At 39.7% G+C, this 18,285-nt stretch overlaps 1 protein-coding gene across 1 annotated transcript in view; it reads left to right on the forward strand.

The window, feature by feature from the left end:
- Nucleotides 1-18,285, forward strand: part of RP2 (RP2 activator of ARL3 GTPase) — a 54,134-nt gene that overhangs the window by 14,508 nt on the left and 21,341 nt on the right. Inside the window, exon 2 of the mRNA XM_043459246.1 lies at nucleotides 14,579-15,244. Coding sequence (XP_043315181.1) covers nucleotides 14,579-15,244 — 666 coding nt within the window. The remainder of the gene's footprint in view (nucleotides 1-14,578; nucleotides 15,245-18,285) is intronic.

Consider the following 18,285-nt stretch of genomic DNA (forward strand, 5'->3'; position numbering starts at 1 on the left):
ACAGATTTCTCAGGAGGCAGGTGAGGTGGTCTGGTATTCCCATCTCATGAAGAATTTCCCACAGTTTGTTGTGATCCACACAGTCGAAGGCTTTAGCATAGTCAATGAAGCAGAAGTAGTTGTTTTTCTGGAACCCAAAATTCAGTACTTGGATGCAGTCTCAAAAATGACAGAATGATCTTTATTCATCTCTAAGGCAAACCATTCAATATCACAGTAATCCAAGTCTATGCCCCAGCCACTAATGCCGAAGAAGCTGAAGTTGAATGATTCTATGAAGACCTACGAGACCTTCTAGAACTAACACCAAAATAAGATGTCTTTTTCATCATAGGGGACTGGAATACAAAAGTAGGAAGTCAAGAGATATCTGGAGTAACAGGCAAGTTTGGCCCTGAAATACAAAATGAAGTATGGCAAAGGCTAACAATTTTGCCAAGAGAATGCACTGATCATAGCAAACACCCTTTTCCAACACAAGAGATGACTCTACACATGGCCATCACTAGATGGTCAATACTGAAATCAGATTGATTATTTTCTTTGCAGCCAAAGATGGAGAAGCTCTATACAGTCATCAAAAACAAGACTGGGAGCTGACTGTGGCTCAGATCATGAACTCCTTAGTGAAGAATTCAGACTTAAATGGAAGAAAGTAGGGAACACCACTAGGCCATTCAGGTACGACCTAAATCAAATCCCTTTCAATTATACAGTTAAAGTGACAAATAATTCAAGTAATTAGATCAGATAGACAGAATTTCTGAAGAACTATGAGTGGAGATTTGTAACATTATACAAGAGGTGGTGATCAAAACCATCCCCAAGAAAAATAAGTGGAAAAAGGCAAAATGGTTGTCTGAGAAGGCCTTACAAATAGCTGAGAAAAGAAGAGAAGTAAAAGGCAAAGGAGAAAGGGAAGGGAAGATATATCCATTCTGCAGAGTTCCAAAGAATAGCAAGGAGAGATAAGAAAGCCTTCCTCTATGATCAATGCAAAGAAATAGAGGAAAACAATAGAATGGGGAAGACTAGCGATCTCTTCAAGAAAATTAGAGATACCAAGGGCACATTTCATGCAAAGATGGGCACAATAAAAGACAGAAATGATATGGACCTAACAGAAGCAGAGGATATTCAGAAGAGGTGGCAAGAATACACAGAAGAACTATACCAAAAAAATCTTCATGACCCAGATAACCATGATGGTGTTATCACCAACCTAGTGCCAGACATCCTGGAATGTGAAGTCAAATGGACCTTAGGAAGCATCAGAATGAACAAAGCTAGTGAAAGTGATGGAATTCCAGCTGAGCTATTCAAATCCTGAAAGATGCTGTGAAAGTGCTGCATTTATTATGCCAGCAAATTTGGAAAACTCAGCAGTGGCCACAGGACTGGAAAAGGTCAGTTTTCATTCCTGTTACAAGGAAAGGCAGTGCCAAAGATTGTTCAAACTACCACACAATTGCACTCATTTCACACACTAGCAAAGTAATGCTCAAAATTCTCCAAACCAGGCTTCAACAGTACATGAACTGAAAACTTCCAGATGTTCAAGCTGGATTTAGAAAAGACAGAGAAACCAGAGATCAAATTTCCAACATCCTTTGGATCATAGAAAAAGCAAGAGAATTCCAGAAAAACATCTACTTCTGCTTCATTGACTGTGCTAAATCCTTTGACTGTGTTGATCACTACAAACTCTGGGAAATTCTTAAAGAGATGGGAATACCAGACCACCTTACCTGCTTCCTGAGAAACCTGCATGCAGGTCAAGAAGCAGCAGTTAGAACAAGACTGGGAAAAATGGACTAGTTCCAAATTGGGAAAGAAGTACATCAAGGCTGTATATTGTCACCCTGTTTATTTAACTTGTATACAGATTACATCATGGGAAATGCCAGGCTGGATGAAGCACAAGCTGGAGTCAAGATTGCCTGGAGAAATATCAATAACCTCAGATATGCAGATGACACCCCCCTATGGCAGAAAGTGACGAGGAACTTAAGAGCCTGTTGATGAAGGTCAAAGAGTAGAGTGAAGCTGGCTTGAAAGTCAGCATTCAAAAAACTAAGTTCATGGCATTCAGTCCCATCACTTCTTGGCAAATAGATTGGGAAACAACGAAAACAGTGACAGGCTTTATTTTCTTGGACTCCCAAATCACTGCACATGGTGACTGCAGCCATGATATTAAAAGACAGATGCTCCTTGGAAGAAAAGCTATGACCAACCTAGATAGCATAGTAAAAAGCGGAGACATTACTTTGCCGACAGTGGTCCGTCTAGTCAAAGCTATGGATTTTCTAGTAGTCATGTATGCATGTGAAAGTTGGACAGTAAAGAAGGCTGTCCAAGGAATTGATGCTTTTGAACTGTGGTGTTGGAGAAGACTCTTGAGATTTCCTCCGACTGCAAGGAGATCAAACCAGTCAATCCTAAAGGAAATCAGTCCTGAATAGTCCTTGGAAGGACTGATGCTGAAGTTGAAGTTCCAGTATTTTGGCCACCGGATGCAAAGAGCTGATTCATTGAAAAAGACCCTAATGCTGGGAAGGATTGAAAGCAGGAGGAAAACGGGTCAACAGAGGATGAGATGGTTGGATGGCATCACCGACTCAATGGACATGAGTTTGAGCAAGCTCTGGGAGTTGGTGATGGAAAGGGAAGCCTGGAATGCTGCAGTCCATGGGGTTGCAAAGAGTCGGACACAGCTGAGTGACTGAATAACAACAAATGACTAATTATGTTGAGCATTTTTCCACTTATTTATCTGCCATCTCTATATTTTCTTTGGTGCAGTGTCTATTAAAATATTTTGCCCATTTATTTTTTACTGGATTGTTTTATTTTTGAGTTTTGAGAATTTTTTTTAACATATCCTGGATACAAGTCCCTTATCATGTGTGTCTTGAAAATATTTTCCCCTCAAATAATGAGGTGTCTTCTCTTGATGTATTTTGAAGAACAAAAGTTTCAATTTTGATAAAAGTCCGATTTTCAATTTTTTCTGTTTTTAATATTTATTTGATTTACTTGACTGCTCCAGATCTTAGTATGGCACATGGTATCCAGTTCCCTGACCAGGGATCAAACTCAGGCCCCCTGCACTGGGAGGGAAGTCCCAGCCACTATACCACTAGGGAAGTCCCTTTTTTCTTTTATGAATCATGTTTAGTTTCACATCTAGGAAATCTTTGCCTAATCAAATTATAAAGATTTTCTCATCTGTTTTCTTTTAGAAGTTTATAGTTTGATTTTATATTTAGGTTCTCTGATCCATTTTGGTTATTTATTAAATATGATACAAGATATGGGAGATGCTTTTTATTTTTTGGCCACACCTTGCAGCATTCAGGTCCCAACCAGGGATCAAACCCATGCCTCCTGCAGTGGAAGCATAGAGTCCTAACCACTGGAGAACCAGGGAAGTCCCAGATATACTTTTTATTTTTTTACATATAGATGTCTAATTGTTCCAGCACTATTTGTTGTAAAGACTGTCTTTTCTCTAGTGAATTGGTTTTGCACTTTTGTCAATATATACATAAGTCTGTTGTTGAATTCTATTCTGTTGCATTGATCTATTCACATAGTAAACATTGGTTTCTATTTGAATATGGTTGAATTGAAGATGCAGCCAAGAAAATGTACTTAGGGGCCATACTGCCTAAGTCTGAGTCTCAATTTAAGCAAGCACTTACTGTGTGACCTTGGCCAAGTTATTTAGCCTCTGGGTACTTCAATTTTCTCATCTGTAAAATAGAGATAATTATATTAATAGTGTTATAGACTGGGGTTCTTGGCCTACCCCAATCAATAGCAATTGACTAGAGTCCAGACAAGAACAGATTTGAGAGATGGACCATAAAGAAGGCTGAGCCCTGAAGAATTGATGCTTTTCAACTGTGCTACTGGAGAAGACTCTTGAGAGTCCCTTGGACAGCAAGGAGATCAAACCAGTCAATCCTAAAGGAAATCAACACTGAATACTCATTTGAAGGACTGATGCTAAATCTGAAGCTCCAATATTTTGGCCACCTGATGCAAAGAGTCGACTCATTGGAAAAGACCCTGATGCTAGGAAAGATTGAGGGCAGAAGAGGGGGCTGATAGAAGATGAGTTAGTTATATAGTATCACCAATTCAATGGACATGATTTTGAGCAAACTCTGGGAGATAGTGAAGGACAGGGAAGCCTGGCATGTTGCATCCATGAACTCACAGAGTCAGACATGACTGAGCAACTGAACAACAACAGACAAGAAATTCAGGCAAGGCTTTACTGGGTCCCCTGCTGCAGCAACGGGGTGGTGCAAGAACAGTAGATTCCCTTGCTTGTTTGCTCCCTGCTGGGGGTGGGTGCAAGCTTGTTCCTTATATGGGATGAGTGTAGGAGTGTGTCTAGGGGTCAGGCTGGAGGGGTAGCTTAGGTGTTTTGCCCCCCCCGCCATGAGGTGCTGTCATGTGCAGATGGCATGCTTCAGTACCCTGTTTTTGCTCTTGACATACCGTTTTTGCTGCAGGCTCTTCAAAAGTGGCAGTTGGGTTTTTTGGTCTCTGTGTCTTTTGGGTCCAGAATTTGCCCCAACTGAGCTTGCATGCTGTTATTTTTAGTCCCATGTAGTGTCTTTGTATTTTGTTGCTGGAGAAGTGTGTCCAGGTGCAAGCATTGCAGCACTGCAGCAAAGGGTCCCATGTCCCAGGCCTGCCTCAATAGTACACAACCCTCATAGGGGTTTTTATGAGGATTGAGTGAATGATTATAAAGCACTTAGAATGGTGCCTGGTACCTTTGTAGTGCTTCTTATACTCCTGAGTCTTATTTTGAGCTTCTACCAAGACCAGATTTCCATTGAAACTAACAAATTCCATTATTTCATCTCAGACTGCTATGGAAATTTAACTGTGGAGATGAATAATAATGATAAATTTCCATAACTGCTCAGTAAAAAATAAGATGTTCACTTTTGTTTTCAGTCAGGAAAATAATACTTAACTTTGTTTAGTAGCTGTATCTGGGAATTCCAATTCCTAAAATGTTTCTTTGATTTTGAGAGTATATCCACTATGTTTCAAAGATTGTAGTTAGAAATATGGACTAAACTAAGCTTATTTCATAAGTAATTCTTGTGAAATAGTAGTTTAAAAACTTGAACTTTTGTGTTTGTGATTTGGGGCACTTTGAGGACTAGTAACTTTTGTATAAGTATTACAGTACTAAACTTCAAGTTGTTTATCACTTTTTGTTTGGAAGAGCTTTCAGGAATTGTTGAGAAAGTAAGTACAGCATTATAAATCCTAAATTTCTTTTTTTGTAGATCATATTGATAGTCCAGATAATTTTATACTATAGAACTCTTTAGCTATAGGATTAATTTCTCAATGAAATGTGAGAACTGAAGTGTCCAGGTGAAATACTTAGAATAGTAAATTCCATTTAATTCCTCAGTATTGGCAGCTGTTATAGACTGATTGTGGTTCCCCCCCCCCCACCTCCAAATTCATATGTTAAAACCCTAACTCCCAGTATGGTTGATTTTATTTGAAGATGGGGCCTCTAAGGAAATAAAGTTAAATGAGGTCATAAGGGTGGGGCCCTGATCTGACAGGATTAGTACTCTTATAAGAAGAGACATCAGAAAGCTTACCCTGCACTCACTCAGGAAAGACCATGTTCAAAAAAGGAACCATCCAAAAGACAAAAAGAGAGGTCTCTCCAGAAACCAACCCCAGTGGCACCTTGATTTTGTACTTCTCAGCCTCCAGAATTGTGAAAAATAAATTTCTGTTGTTTAACTTAACCAGTCTGTATTATTTTCTTATGGCAGCCAGCCTTAGTCTACTCGGGCCATTATAACAAGATACCATAGACTGGGTGGCTTAAACAACAGAGATTTATTTTGCACAGTTTTGGAGGCTGGGAGGTACAAGATCAAGGTGCCAGCAGATCCAGTGTCTGGTGTCAGAGATAAATACTGCTGGACATTAATTAAAGCAGTGAAAACAGATCTTGTTCAGTAACTCCTGACAGGGGAAACAGCTGAGTTCCATTTCAATTTGTGCAGAGGTGATTTAAGCTATTTAAGAGAGAATGACGGAGAAGGCAATGGCACCCCACTCCAGTACTCTTGCCTGGAAAATCCCATGGACGGAGGAGCCTGGTAGGCTGCAGTCCATGGGGTCACAAAGAGTCAGACACGACTGAGTGACTTCACTTTCACTTTTCACTTTCATGCATTAGAGAAGGAAATGGCAACCCACTCCACTGTTCTTGCCTGGAGAATCCCAGGGACGGCGGAGCCTGGTGGGCTGCCGTCTATGGGGTCACACAGAGTCGGACACGACTGAAGTGACTTAGCAAGAGAGAATGAGGGATGGGGGAAGAGCAGGGCCTCAGTAGAGTCAGAGAAGTGAAAACTTACGAAGTTGGTCCTTGTAAATGAGAATAGGCCAGCCATGTTTGTTAGCTGGCAGTTTAGAAGTTAAGATCTTATCTTCCCACAGAGACTGGTAAACACAGGCCCTATCCTTCCTAATAATTACATTTCATAGCAATGGCTCTCAGGTCCTTGAGAAAGACACTTCTAGTAAGGAATACAGTCACAATTGTAAGCCCTTTTCAGTAAATGTTCTAAGAAAGGGAGTTCAGGGGCCTATCATCAGATATTGGCTAGAACAAATAGTAAATGTTCATGCAGGGTTGAGCTTTCTCAGGCAGGCATTTTTATAGCCTTGTGCTACTAGAAGCCTTGCTAGAGTGTGGTCAAGTTTCTTAGTGCAAGGATTTGAATGGGCTTGCAGTGTGCCAAGAGCTCTGTATTTCTCACTGGTGAAGCCCTCTTCCTGCTTGTAGTCAGCTGCCATCTTCCTGTATACTCACATGCCCTTCTTTTCTTCAGTGCCTGCCTGCATCTGTTCTTATAAGGGCATTAATCCCATCCTGAGGGCTCCTCCTTCATGACCTCCTCTAAACCTAATTGGGGTTCCCTCATAGCTCAGCCGGTAAAGAATCTGCTTGCAATGCAGGAGACCTGGGTTCGATTCCTGGGCCAGGAAGATCCCCTGGAGAAGGAAATGGCAATCCAATCCAGTATTCCTGCCTGGAAAATCCCATGGACAGAGGAGCCTGGCAGGCTACAGTCCATGGGGTTGCAAGAGTCGGACACTACTTAGTGACTAAACCACCAAACAAACCTAATTACCTCCAAAGTCACCACCTCCAAATACCATCACATTGAGGGATTAGAGCTTCAAGGCATGAATTTTGAGACAACACATTCAGTCCATAATACAGCCCAAGCCTAAAACAGCAGCTCAGTATTTTTGAAGTTAAGAATAGACTTTCTTTCTGCATTTGCAACAAGTCTTAACTATACTAGTGATATAGTACTAGTTATAATATATTATAATTAATATAGTTGAAATTTCTGCATGTTAAATACTGTATGTTTATAATATATCATGAATCATTTCCCATGCCAAAAAAATAGCTGAATTCCTTTAGGAAGTATTAACTGTTTTATTTTTATCTTTATCCAAACAGTGGTTTGTTTCCTACTTAATTCTGAGATAAATATGCTTGCAGACTTTTGAACTTGCTATCTATGTCTTACACAAAGATAATTTGTCCAAAATCTTGAAGCCCAAATCAATTCCCCAGGAGAATACACACAAACTTTTGCATAAAAATTTTAAGGAGTTTCTGGTACAGTAAGAGTAACCATACTGAAGCTTGAAGATTTCCCCTTGCTCATAGAGTTTGAGGCCTTGGTAGAGACAGGCCAACTCCTGGGCTCTTATTTTAAAAAACAAACAAGCCTATTGGTGGCACTCTAGATCTTCTCATTCCTACTGTGGGAGGTGGACTGGTGCCAAGAGACAAGCTGAAGACTAGAGAGTGTTTTTTATCCTGCTTAAGGCCTAAAGCAGAACCAACTTCAACCACTCTTGCATGTTCCTGACTAGATCAATATGCTATTATCCTGCTCCATGACCACATTCCCATCCCTTTCCACTGTTTGTGTTTTTGTTCTTTTTTCTTCATCATTCTTGCCAGAAAGTTGCCTGATTTTTAGATTCCACTCCCCCCGCCAAAAAAGAAACAAACAAACACACACCTATTTGGGGCTTTGCTGCTGTTTTCTACTGTATATTTGATTTCTAAATCAGTAGTCTCATATTATTTTTATCTCATTTCCTTCTACTACAGAAAGTCAGTTTATTCTACTTTTTATTGTCTAATTTCTTAAGATGGACATTTAATGCATTAATTTGAGAGTTTTTATTGTGGCTATATAAGCACCATTTTTGGTGCATTCCATAGACGGTTTTTTAACATTTAATCCTACATATTTTAGGTTATCTTTTATTTAAAATAGAGACTTTCTTTATGATCTAGTACTAGTACATAATATTTTTAAAAAATCTCCCATGTGTGCTTGAGAGGAAAACATGAGTATAGTAGTTGGATGCAGAACTCAAACTTATTCATTGTGTATTCTGGATCTCCTAGAATTGTGGGATTTGGGGGGAGATGTTTTTGGTGGGGGGGTGGTCTGATAGACCAATCAATATTTGAGAAGCAGCATTAGAAAATACTCCTTAGATTTTAATATGCTAGTTCTGAGGATTTGGAGAGATCCTAAACCACTATCAAAGTTAATCACCACCCATTTTTCTTAGCTCTTCACCAGCACAGGGTTTTTACTCTGTCCCAAATTTGCTCCCAAGGAAATCTAGACCAGCGGTCTGAGTCCCAGCAGGTGTAGGGGAAGCATTGTTGTCTCAAGATTTGGGAGGGGGAGAAGCAAGAGCAGAAATCTGAGGTTTCTTTTCCGTTTTATCTTTCACACCCACCACAGGGGTTTTTCATCATTTCCCCTTTTTTTTCCATTTATTTTTATTAGTTGGAGGCTAATTACTTTACAATATTGTAGTGGTTTTTGCCATACATTGACATGAATCAGCCATGGATTTACATGTGTTCCCCATCCCGATCCCCCCTCCCACCTCCCTCTCCACCCGATCCCTCTGGGTCTTCCCAGTGCACCAGCCCTGAGCACTTGTCTCATGCATCCAACCTGGGTTGGTGATCTGTTTCACCTTTTCTTAGTGTTTTTCTTACTTGGTCTATTTGAGATTGATCTTGGGCAGTTGGGAGCCAGCAACTATGCTAGTTCAGTATCTTGGTAGAGACCAAACTGGAGCACTGTACCTTTATATATATGCCTCACCTGTAAAATCCTAGAAATGGAATTGTTTGAACACCCCTTCCCACTTTAAACCTGTTTTGCCTCTTGTATTTTCTTCTTTTTTTTTTCTTTTTGGTGTGTGACACTGTGCTGTGCTATGCTAAGTCACTTCAGTCATGTCCAACTCTTCGTGATTCCGTGGGCTGTAGCCCACCAGCATCCTTTGTCCATGGGATTCTCTAGGCAAGAATACTGGAGTGGTTTGCCATTCCCTTCTCCAGGGATCTTCCCCACCCAGGGATCAAACCCATGTCTCTTATGTCTCCTGCATTGCAGGCATATTCTTTATGACTAGCACTACAGTGCACCACCAACATCCAATCTCATAAACCAGAGCAGTGTTTTTTCAAACCTGTGGGTGGGATAATAGGAAATAATAGGGATTTAACACAAAATAAGCATAAGTGTTACTTTTTGAAACTTTCATTTCATTGGTATGTGTATACAAATATTCATATATACATGTACTGGGCTGTGCTGGATAATGTTCTAATGTGGATTGTAGTCAAAAAGATTGAAAAATACCAGACTAGAGAGCTAGGAATCATGTTTGACTCATCCTTCTGCCTTATCTCCTACAGCCACTGAATTACTAAATCTGCTGATTCTACTTCCTCAATTTCTCAAATGCATCCTATCTTCCTCTTCCCTGCTAACCACTGATCTAGTTCCAGTCCTTTCTGGATGACTGCAACCGTCTCTCCAATCTCTTATGATTATACAGTGGAAGTGAGAAATAGATTTAAGGGACTAGGTCTGATAGACAGAGTCCCTGATGAACTATGGACTGAGGTTTCTGACATTGTACAGGAGACAGGGATCAAGATCATCCCTAAGAAAAAGAAATGCAAAAAAAGCAAAATGGCTGTCTGAGGAGGCCTTACAAATAGCTGTGAAAAGAAGAGAAGCAAAAAGCAAAGGAGAAAAGGAAAGATATACCCATTTGAATGCAGAGTTCCAAAGAATAGCAAGGAGAGATAAGAAAGACTTCCTCAGCAATCAATGCAAAGAAATAGAGGAAAACAATAGAATGGGAAAGACTGGAGATCTCTTCAAGAAAATTAGAGATACCAAGGGCACATTTCATGCAAAGATGGGCTCAATAAAGGACAGACATGGTATGGACCTAACAGAAGCAGAAGATATTAAGAAGAGGTGGCAAGAATACACAGAAGAACTGTACAAAAAAGATCTTCATGACCCAGATAATCATGATGGTGTGATCACTCACCTGGAGCCAGACATCCTGGAATGTGAAGTCAAGTGAGCCTTAGGAAGTATCACTACGAACAAAGCTAGTGGAGGTGATGGAATTCCACTTGAGCTATTTCAGATCCTAAAAGATGATGCTATGAAAGTGCTGCACTCAATATGTCAGCAAATTTGGAAAACTCAGCAGTGGCCACAGGACTGGAAATGGTCAGTTTTCATTCCTGTTACAAGGAAAGGCAATGCCAAAGAATGCTCAAACTACTGCTCAATTGCACTCATCTCACACGCTAGCAAAGTAATGCTCAAAATTCTCCAAGCCAGGCTTCAGCAATATGTGAACCGTGAACTTCCAGATGTTCAATCTGGATTTAGAAGAGGCAGAGGAACCAGAGATCAAATTGCCAACATCCGCTGGATCATGGAAAAAGCAAGAGAGTTCCAGAAAAACATCTGTTTCTGCTTTATTGACTATACCAAAGCCTTTGACTGTGTGGATCACAATAAACTGTGGAAAATTCTGAAAGAGATGGGAATAACAGACCACCTGACCTACCTCTTGAGAAATCTGTATGCAGGTCAGGAAGCAACAGTTAGAACTGGACATGGACCAACAAACTGGTTCCAAATCGGAAAAGGAGTACATCAAGGCTGTATATTGTCACCCTGCTTATTTAACTTATATGCAGAGTACATCATGAGAAACACTGGGCTGGATGAAGCACAAGCTGGACTCAAGATTGCCGGAAGAAATATCAATAACCTCAGATATGCAGATGACACCACCCTTATAGCAAAAAGTGAAGAAGAACTAAAGCACCTCTTGATGAAAGTGAAAGAAGAGAGTGAAAAAGTTGGCTTAAAGCTCAACATTCAGAAAACTAAGATCATGGCATTCGTTCCCATCACTTCATGGCAAATAGATGGTGAAACAGTGGGAACAGAGGCTGACTTTATTTTGGGGGGCTCCAAAATAACTGCAGATGATGATTGTAGCCATGAAATTAAAAGATGCTTACTTCTTGGAGGGAAAGTTATGACCAACCTAGACAGCATATTAAAAAGCAGAGACATTACTTTGTGAACAAAGGTCCATCTAGTCAAGGCTATGGTTTTTCCAGTAGTCATGTATGGCTGTGAGGGTTGGACTATAAAGAAAGCTGAGCACCAAAGAATTGATGCTTTTGAACTGTGGTGTTGGAGAAGACTCTTGAGAGTCCCTTGGACTGCAAGGAGTTCCAACAAGTCCATCCTAAAGGAGATCAGTCCTGGGTGTTCATTGGGAAAGTCCCTGATGCTGGGAAGTATTGAAGGCAGGAGGAGAAGTGGACGACAGAGGATGAGATGGTTGGATGGCATCACTGACTCAATGGACATGAGTTTGGGTAAACTCCAGGAGTTGGTGATGGACAGGGAGGCCTGGCATGCTTCGGTTCATGGGGTCGCAGAGTTGGACACGACTGAGCAACTGAACTGAACTAAGCTTCAATCCCCATGCCACTTGTCTTTATTCTTACCAGAATAATCGTCCTAAAATGTAAATTTTTGCTTATTTAACTCCTGTGGTATCCTATTGCCCATAGAGCACTTCCAAGTTTCATAATATGGCCCCTGCCTGTCTCTCTAGCTTTATTTGCTGCCATTGCAGTATCACTGGTAACACCACACCACTTTCCGTTTTCCTCACACTCCCTGAAGAGTTTTATTTTGTTTCATTTCTTTCGTTTTTGCCTGATAAGGGAAGGGAGAGCCTTTACTCCCATCCCTTTTACCTGGTGAACTTCAGCTTATTCATTCTCACTTTGAACAAAAAGTCTTATACCCCTACCTTCCCTGCCCCTGGTATTGCTTCTCTGTATTTCCAGAATATTCTGGGCATCTCTCATTAGCCAGCGACGTTATTTTATTGTTTTTTTCCCCCAATTCAGATGTCCAATTTATTTATTTTTAACTTTTTCTTTTGTATTGGAGTATAACCAATTAATGATGCTGTGATGGTTTCAGGTGAACAGTGAAGGGACTCAGCCATACATATATATGTATCCTTTCTCCCCCAGACGCCCCTAACATTAACCAGGTTGTTTTAAATTATTTGTTTAGTTAGTGTTCAATTCTTTTATGGAAAAAACTGACCATATTCATTTTTGTGCTTAAAACAATGTCTGGCTCTTATTGGGTGTTCAGATGACTGAATGGGTGAGTGACTGAAGATCTAGAAAGTTAAAGTGACTTTTTCGTTCATGTTGCTTGTAGGTGACCAAATTGAGACTAGAAAAGAGGTGCCTCTTTTGTTGCCTCATGCTACAGACCAATATTTCTTCTAGTACATTGTGTAAAACCGGATGAGTACAACATTTATTGTGTAATACTGAATAAGTCACTTTAAGCTACTTTGCGTATAATTAAGATGATTAAATTATTCCTTTGTAAATAATGAAGTTTTTGACGTACTATACCTATGGGAGCCTCTTTCTGGTATATGAATAGCTTTGCTTGAAATTTAATATTCACAAAGAGGTAAGACAGTGCAAGTAGATTTCAAAGTAATTTGGAGAAATCAAAATGGTCTTTTAATGACTATATTTTGAGAAGTCAGGTAAAATTTAAAAGATAATGTGACAGATTTCAGGTATACTGTTTAAAAGATTCTGTGGGTTTTAGTTTAAAATACCTAAAGCTAGAAATAGTGAAATTTGGAAAAAAAATTACATTGTAGGAATAGCTTAATAAATGTTTGAATCAAATTTGTAGATACAAATTCTAACATACAATGACTCTTATGCCTTCACGTTCTTCCATTTTCTGTAGCACATTGCAGAAATCAGTTGGAATTTAGAAAGTAAGACCCCAGACATCAGTTTATAGAAGAAAAGAGAAGCATATTCCAATCTGGGTATATTTCCAAATTCAGAAGTTTTAAAGAAACAGGTTTGGTTTTTTTTTTTTTTAAGTGAAGCATCAGAAAAAGAAATGGGTCAAAGCTGAAATATTCCTTAATATCATCCAATATGTTTTGTGTATTTGTGAGAGTTTCCCCAGTTGTTTCTAAAAATTACTTTTACAGTTGATATATTGAAACAGGATCCAGCAGTGTCCACACATTGTTTGGTTGGTATGTCCTTGAGCCTTTCTTTATCTATAACAGTTTCCTCTCCCTTTTCCCTCCCATGCCTTTTATTTATTTATTAAAAAAAATTGTCATGTTTATTTTCTCACTATGTTGCAAAGTCAGTAAGAGTTGGAATGTATTATTTTATCATTAAAAATTGTTCCTTCCCTTCTAGGCACTATCTAGGGCTCTGAAAATCTTTCAAGTGAATGTCAAATGAAGTAGGTCTGGGAATCCTAGTTGAGTTCCCAAGGGCTAGGAAGGCCATTTTCTTCATAAGTCCTACCCAGTTTAGGGCATCATAAAAGGCCCTGCGGCTCTTAGTCTCCCCACTGTATCCACTAGGTTAGCCAGAACCTACCAGTTTGAGAGACGGGTAGATGTGCCTGGCTGCCCCACCAAGAGACTGGACTGATGGGCCTCCTCCCATGGTTTCAATGACTAGAACCCAAAGGTAGCTTTCTACTTTGGGGACTGGGTACTCAGCATATGTAAGTTCACTGGAACCCTGTGTAGGAAACTGCCAGGTCTGGTTATAAGAAAATTTTGTGCCATCACCCCCACCCACATGTTTCCCAGGAAGCAGGTGTCCTGGAGACAGAGTATGTCAGGGCTCTACAATCTTCTGTGTGGTTATTTGTGATCTTTTTTCTTTCCCTATATTTATGAGGCTCCTAGGAAGGAGCCAGGAGCGTGTAGACCCCAGCTGGGGAGAGTAAAGGTGACTGATTCCAGTTTTCTGTGTGTCCTTAGCTCTGTACTTGCTTGTATCGCTGCTGGCAAGGTGAGCAGGCCTCCCCGTGTTTACGGTCCTAGGCTTCCCACTTGTATATTCCCAGGCTGGCAAACCTTGGAGCCTCCGGGCTCTGAACACTAGACAGTGGTCATTAAAACCTGGCTTGAGTCTCTGTTCTGGCATTAAAAAAATTGTTCCTGACACCTAATAGACAATGTTTGCTGAATAATGTTAATAATACTGAAGGTCTGTGTTTTATTCCTACAGGTTGATCTGAAAGACTACATGTTCAGTGGACTGAAGGATGTAACAGTAGGTCGCTTACCTGGGAAAGTGGCAGGACAACAATTTCTCATTCAAGACTGTGAGAACTGTAACATCTATATTTTTGATCACTCTGCTACCGTTACTATTGATGACTGTACTAACTGTGTCATTTTTCTGGGACCCGTGAAAGGCAGCGTGTTTTTCCGGAATTGCAGAGATTGTAAGTGCGCATTAGCCTGCCAACAGTTTCGTGTGCGGGACTGTAGAAAGCTGGAGGTCTTCTTGTGCTGCGCCACTCAGCCCATTATTGAGTCTTCCACGAATATCAAGTTTAGCTGTTTTCAATGGTACTACCCTGAATTAGCTTTCCAGTTCAAAGATGCGGGGCTCAGTATCTTCAATAATACCTGGAGTAGCATTCACGACTTTACACCTGTGTCAGGAGAACGCAACTGGAGCCTTCTTCCAGAAGATGCTGTCGTTCAGGACCATGTTCCTCTACCTACTACCGAAGAGCTCAAAGCTGTCCGCATTTCCACAGAAGCCAGTAGAAGCATCGTTCCAGTGTCCCGGGGTCAGAGACAGAAGAGCAGTGATGAGTCATGCTTAGTGGTATTATTTGCTGGTGATTATACTATAGCAAATGCCAGAAAATTAATTGATGAGGTAAGGAGAAGAGAGAGAACCGAAACAGACATACACCTATATAGGAACAAACCACTTCCTGGAGAACATCCATTCTTTTCAAATTGGCTATTAGAAATACAGGCAATCCTTAAATTCTAGTCCTCTGCCCACTATGGATTTATCTGAAGCTAGGCCTCAAATACTTTCCCAAAGAAACTTTAAAAACATAATTCAATTCATGAAGCATCCATTAAGCACTCATTATGTGGAAGTTACTGTTACCATATTTCATTGATTATAGAATATACCTTTGTTTTCCAGTTTTGCTTCTCTGAAATGTGTCTTACAACTGTTGGAAGTTTAGAGCTGATGAAATGTAATATATGCTGGGAGGAGAGATACACAGACAAAATTATCTGCCTTCAAAGAATTTCCATTCTTTATCACAAAAGTAGTACTACAAAGTGAAGCATGACCTTTTAGAATTACTTACTGGGGAAATTTATCTAGAGTTTTTAATTGTTTAGTGTGTGGGAAAGACATTTAGGAATTCAACTTTTGGAGCTTGTTTGGACTGTGAGAGCAACCTCCACATTACTTTCCTTACTTCACTTTGCCCTATTGCCATGAAGAGGAAGTTAGTGTGATAGAATGAGGTGGCAGCTGGGACACCAGAGGTTGTAGGCTCATGATCGGGGCTTTTAGTGCATTCAGGAGTAGAGAAGGGTTCTTTGGGTAGCAAAATTCACTTGAGAAATAGTGGGGATCTGGAGGTTAGGGGTTCCAGAAGTAGTAGTTCCTGGTTGGTGGGTGCTCCAATGAGGAGGCAGCAGTAGGATGTATTGATTATCCATTAATCAAGCTTTCTTCAGGAAGTCTCTTTGAATTTGAAAACCAAACTTCCAGAAATGGAGAGGTGAATAGAAAACTCTTTTTGAATGGATTTTTTTTTTTTATGTTGTAACACTTCTGTCAAAAAGAATGGTTTTAGAAAAAAAAAAAAACAACTACAAGTGACTGCTTCTCTGTAGCTTATACATTCCACAATGTAGAAAGCCCATGTCTGAAATCTACAAAGTATATCTGAGGTCCAGTTTTCCAAACAACTGAAGCCAAGTATAATCTTAAGAATTTGATATTTTCTTTTTTGATTATGCCAATCTGATAAACATGTGCTATGGATCTGGTGAGATGTAGAAAAAGTGCTCTGGCCTTTAAGCTGTCTAATCACATGTTAATCCAACATCTGAGGTAAATAAACATTTTCATTATACTGTATGGTGATTTTTTTAAAAAAATCTACATACAGTTTTCAAAAGAAGTAGTTATTCCGGTTAAACTCCTTTTTGGTTGATAGTTCAAAGAGGACATAAAGAATGTATAATATGTTTAAAGAAAAAAGCCATTGAAGCAAACACTGTCATTCTTCATGAGTCATCAGACATTCTTAACCTTTTAACTTGGTATCTGATATGTGAAATGACAGGTTGTGTGCACTTGAAAGTAACCTGACCAGGAAGATTTGTGTTCTTTATATAGCCTTCTGGATTACAGAATAACTGAAATAAAAGTGCAACAATAACAAGAATAAAAATGATGACAGTAATAATGATAGCTAACATTTATATAGTGTTTATTGTATAGTATTTAAGTGAATTAACTCACTTAATTCAGAATAACCTATGAAATAGGTTCCATTGTTCCTCTTTATACTGATAAGAAATTGAGTCACAGAGAAAGTAAGTAACCAGCAAGAGGTCACTCCCTGGTAAGTAGCAGAGCCATGATTTAAATCCAGGGAGTTTGGCATTGTAGACCATAGTCTTAACCCTTAAGCATGATACTGTTATGCTGCCTCAGAGGTAAAGGGAAGTTGATAAATGCCTGGTGGAGTAGAAATGTGACCAAGAGTGTGTGAAGGCAAAGCAGATACTACCCTCCAGCCTAGAAGGAAAAACCATGGAACTTTTTGGCTAGAGTATCCTAACCTAATTCTGAAATCACAGAATAAAGAGAAGAAAAAGAAGAAAATGCCAAGTACATGTGAACAGGGTATCACAACATGCTGAAAGACCAGTGACTTACATATTAAGAGAGAGATTACATAGTTTTTTTAAAAAATGAAGGTAGAGTTCCCTGGAAAATATGTGTAGAAGCTAGTTAGTGCTGAGATGGAAAAAATAAAACTTGAGTCTTTCCATATCATAACACAAATGTCTTAAAACAGCTTAGACTAAAACTGTGATTGCTAGCCCTGGTTTTGTTAAACCCTAGGAGTAGCACAGAATTTTTTTCATACTGTTTTTATAAATTAAAGCTATTGTAATAGTTTTTTGAAATAGAAATTATAAAACTTGAGAGAGTAGAAAGTCTAGAAAAACTGGGTAAACCAGAAAACACATTCCATAGGAGTCAAGAGAAATTCTCATTGTTCAGTCGCTTGGTCATGTCCACCTCTTTGGGACCCCATGGACTACAGCACACCAGGCTTCCCTGTCCTTCACCATCTCCCAGAGTTTGCTCAAATTCATGTCCATTGAGTCAGTGATGCCATCCAACCATCTCGTCCTCTGTCATCCAAGATGGTTGGATGAGATCACGGGAGCCTCAGTTTTCTCATCTAAAAATCAGATTTCCTGCTGGCTCTTTACTGCATCACAGATATGCATAGGATAAAGTAAAAGTAGTTTGAGTTGTTTGGAAGTAACCACAAGCATACATGCTCAGTCATGTCCGACTCTTTGTGACCCCATAGACTGTAGCCCACCAGACTCCTCTGTCCATGAAATTATCCAGGCAAGAACACTGGAGTGGGTTGCCATTTATTCCTCTAGGGGATCTTCCCGACCCAGGGATTGAACCCACGTCTCCTACTTCTGCATTGGCAGGCTAGTTCTTTACGACTGCACCATCTGGGAAGTAAAGTATTGGATAATTTAAGTTGGGTAGTTACTGCTACTTTCAAGTCTTTAAAAGTAGAATTTTCATGAAACAGTTTCTTCACATGTCTGCAGTGAAATATCAAACTAGATATACTAGTTTCATAGTTCATTACTTGATTTTAGGTAATGGTATTTTGA

The sequence above is a fragment of the Cervus canadensis genome, chromosome X (assembly GCF_019320065.1).
Source record: "Cervus canadensis isolate Bull #8, Minnesota chromosome X, ASM1932006v1, whole genome shotgun sequence".
Taxonomy (NCBI): domain Eukaryota; kingdom Metazoa; phylum Chordata; class Mammalia; order Artiodactyla; family Cervidae; genus Cervus; species Cervus canadensis.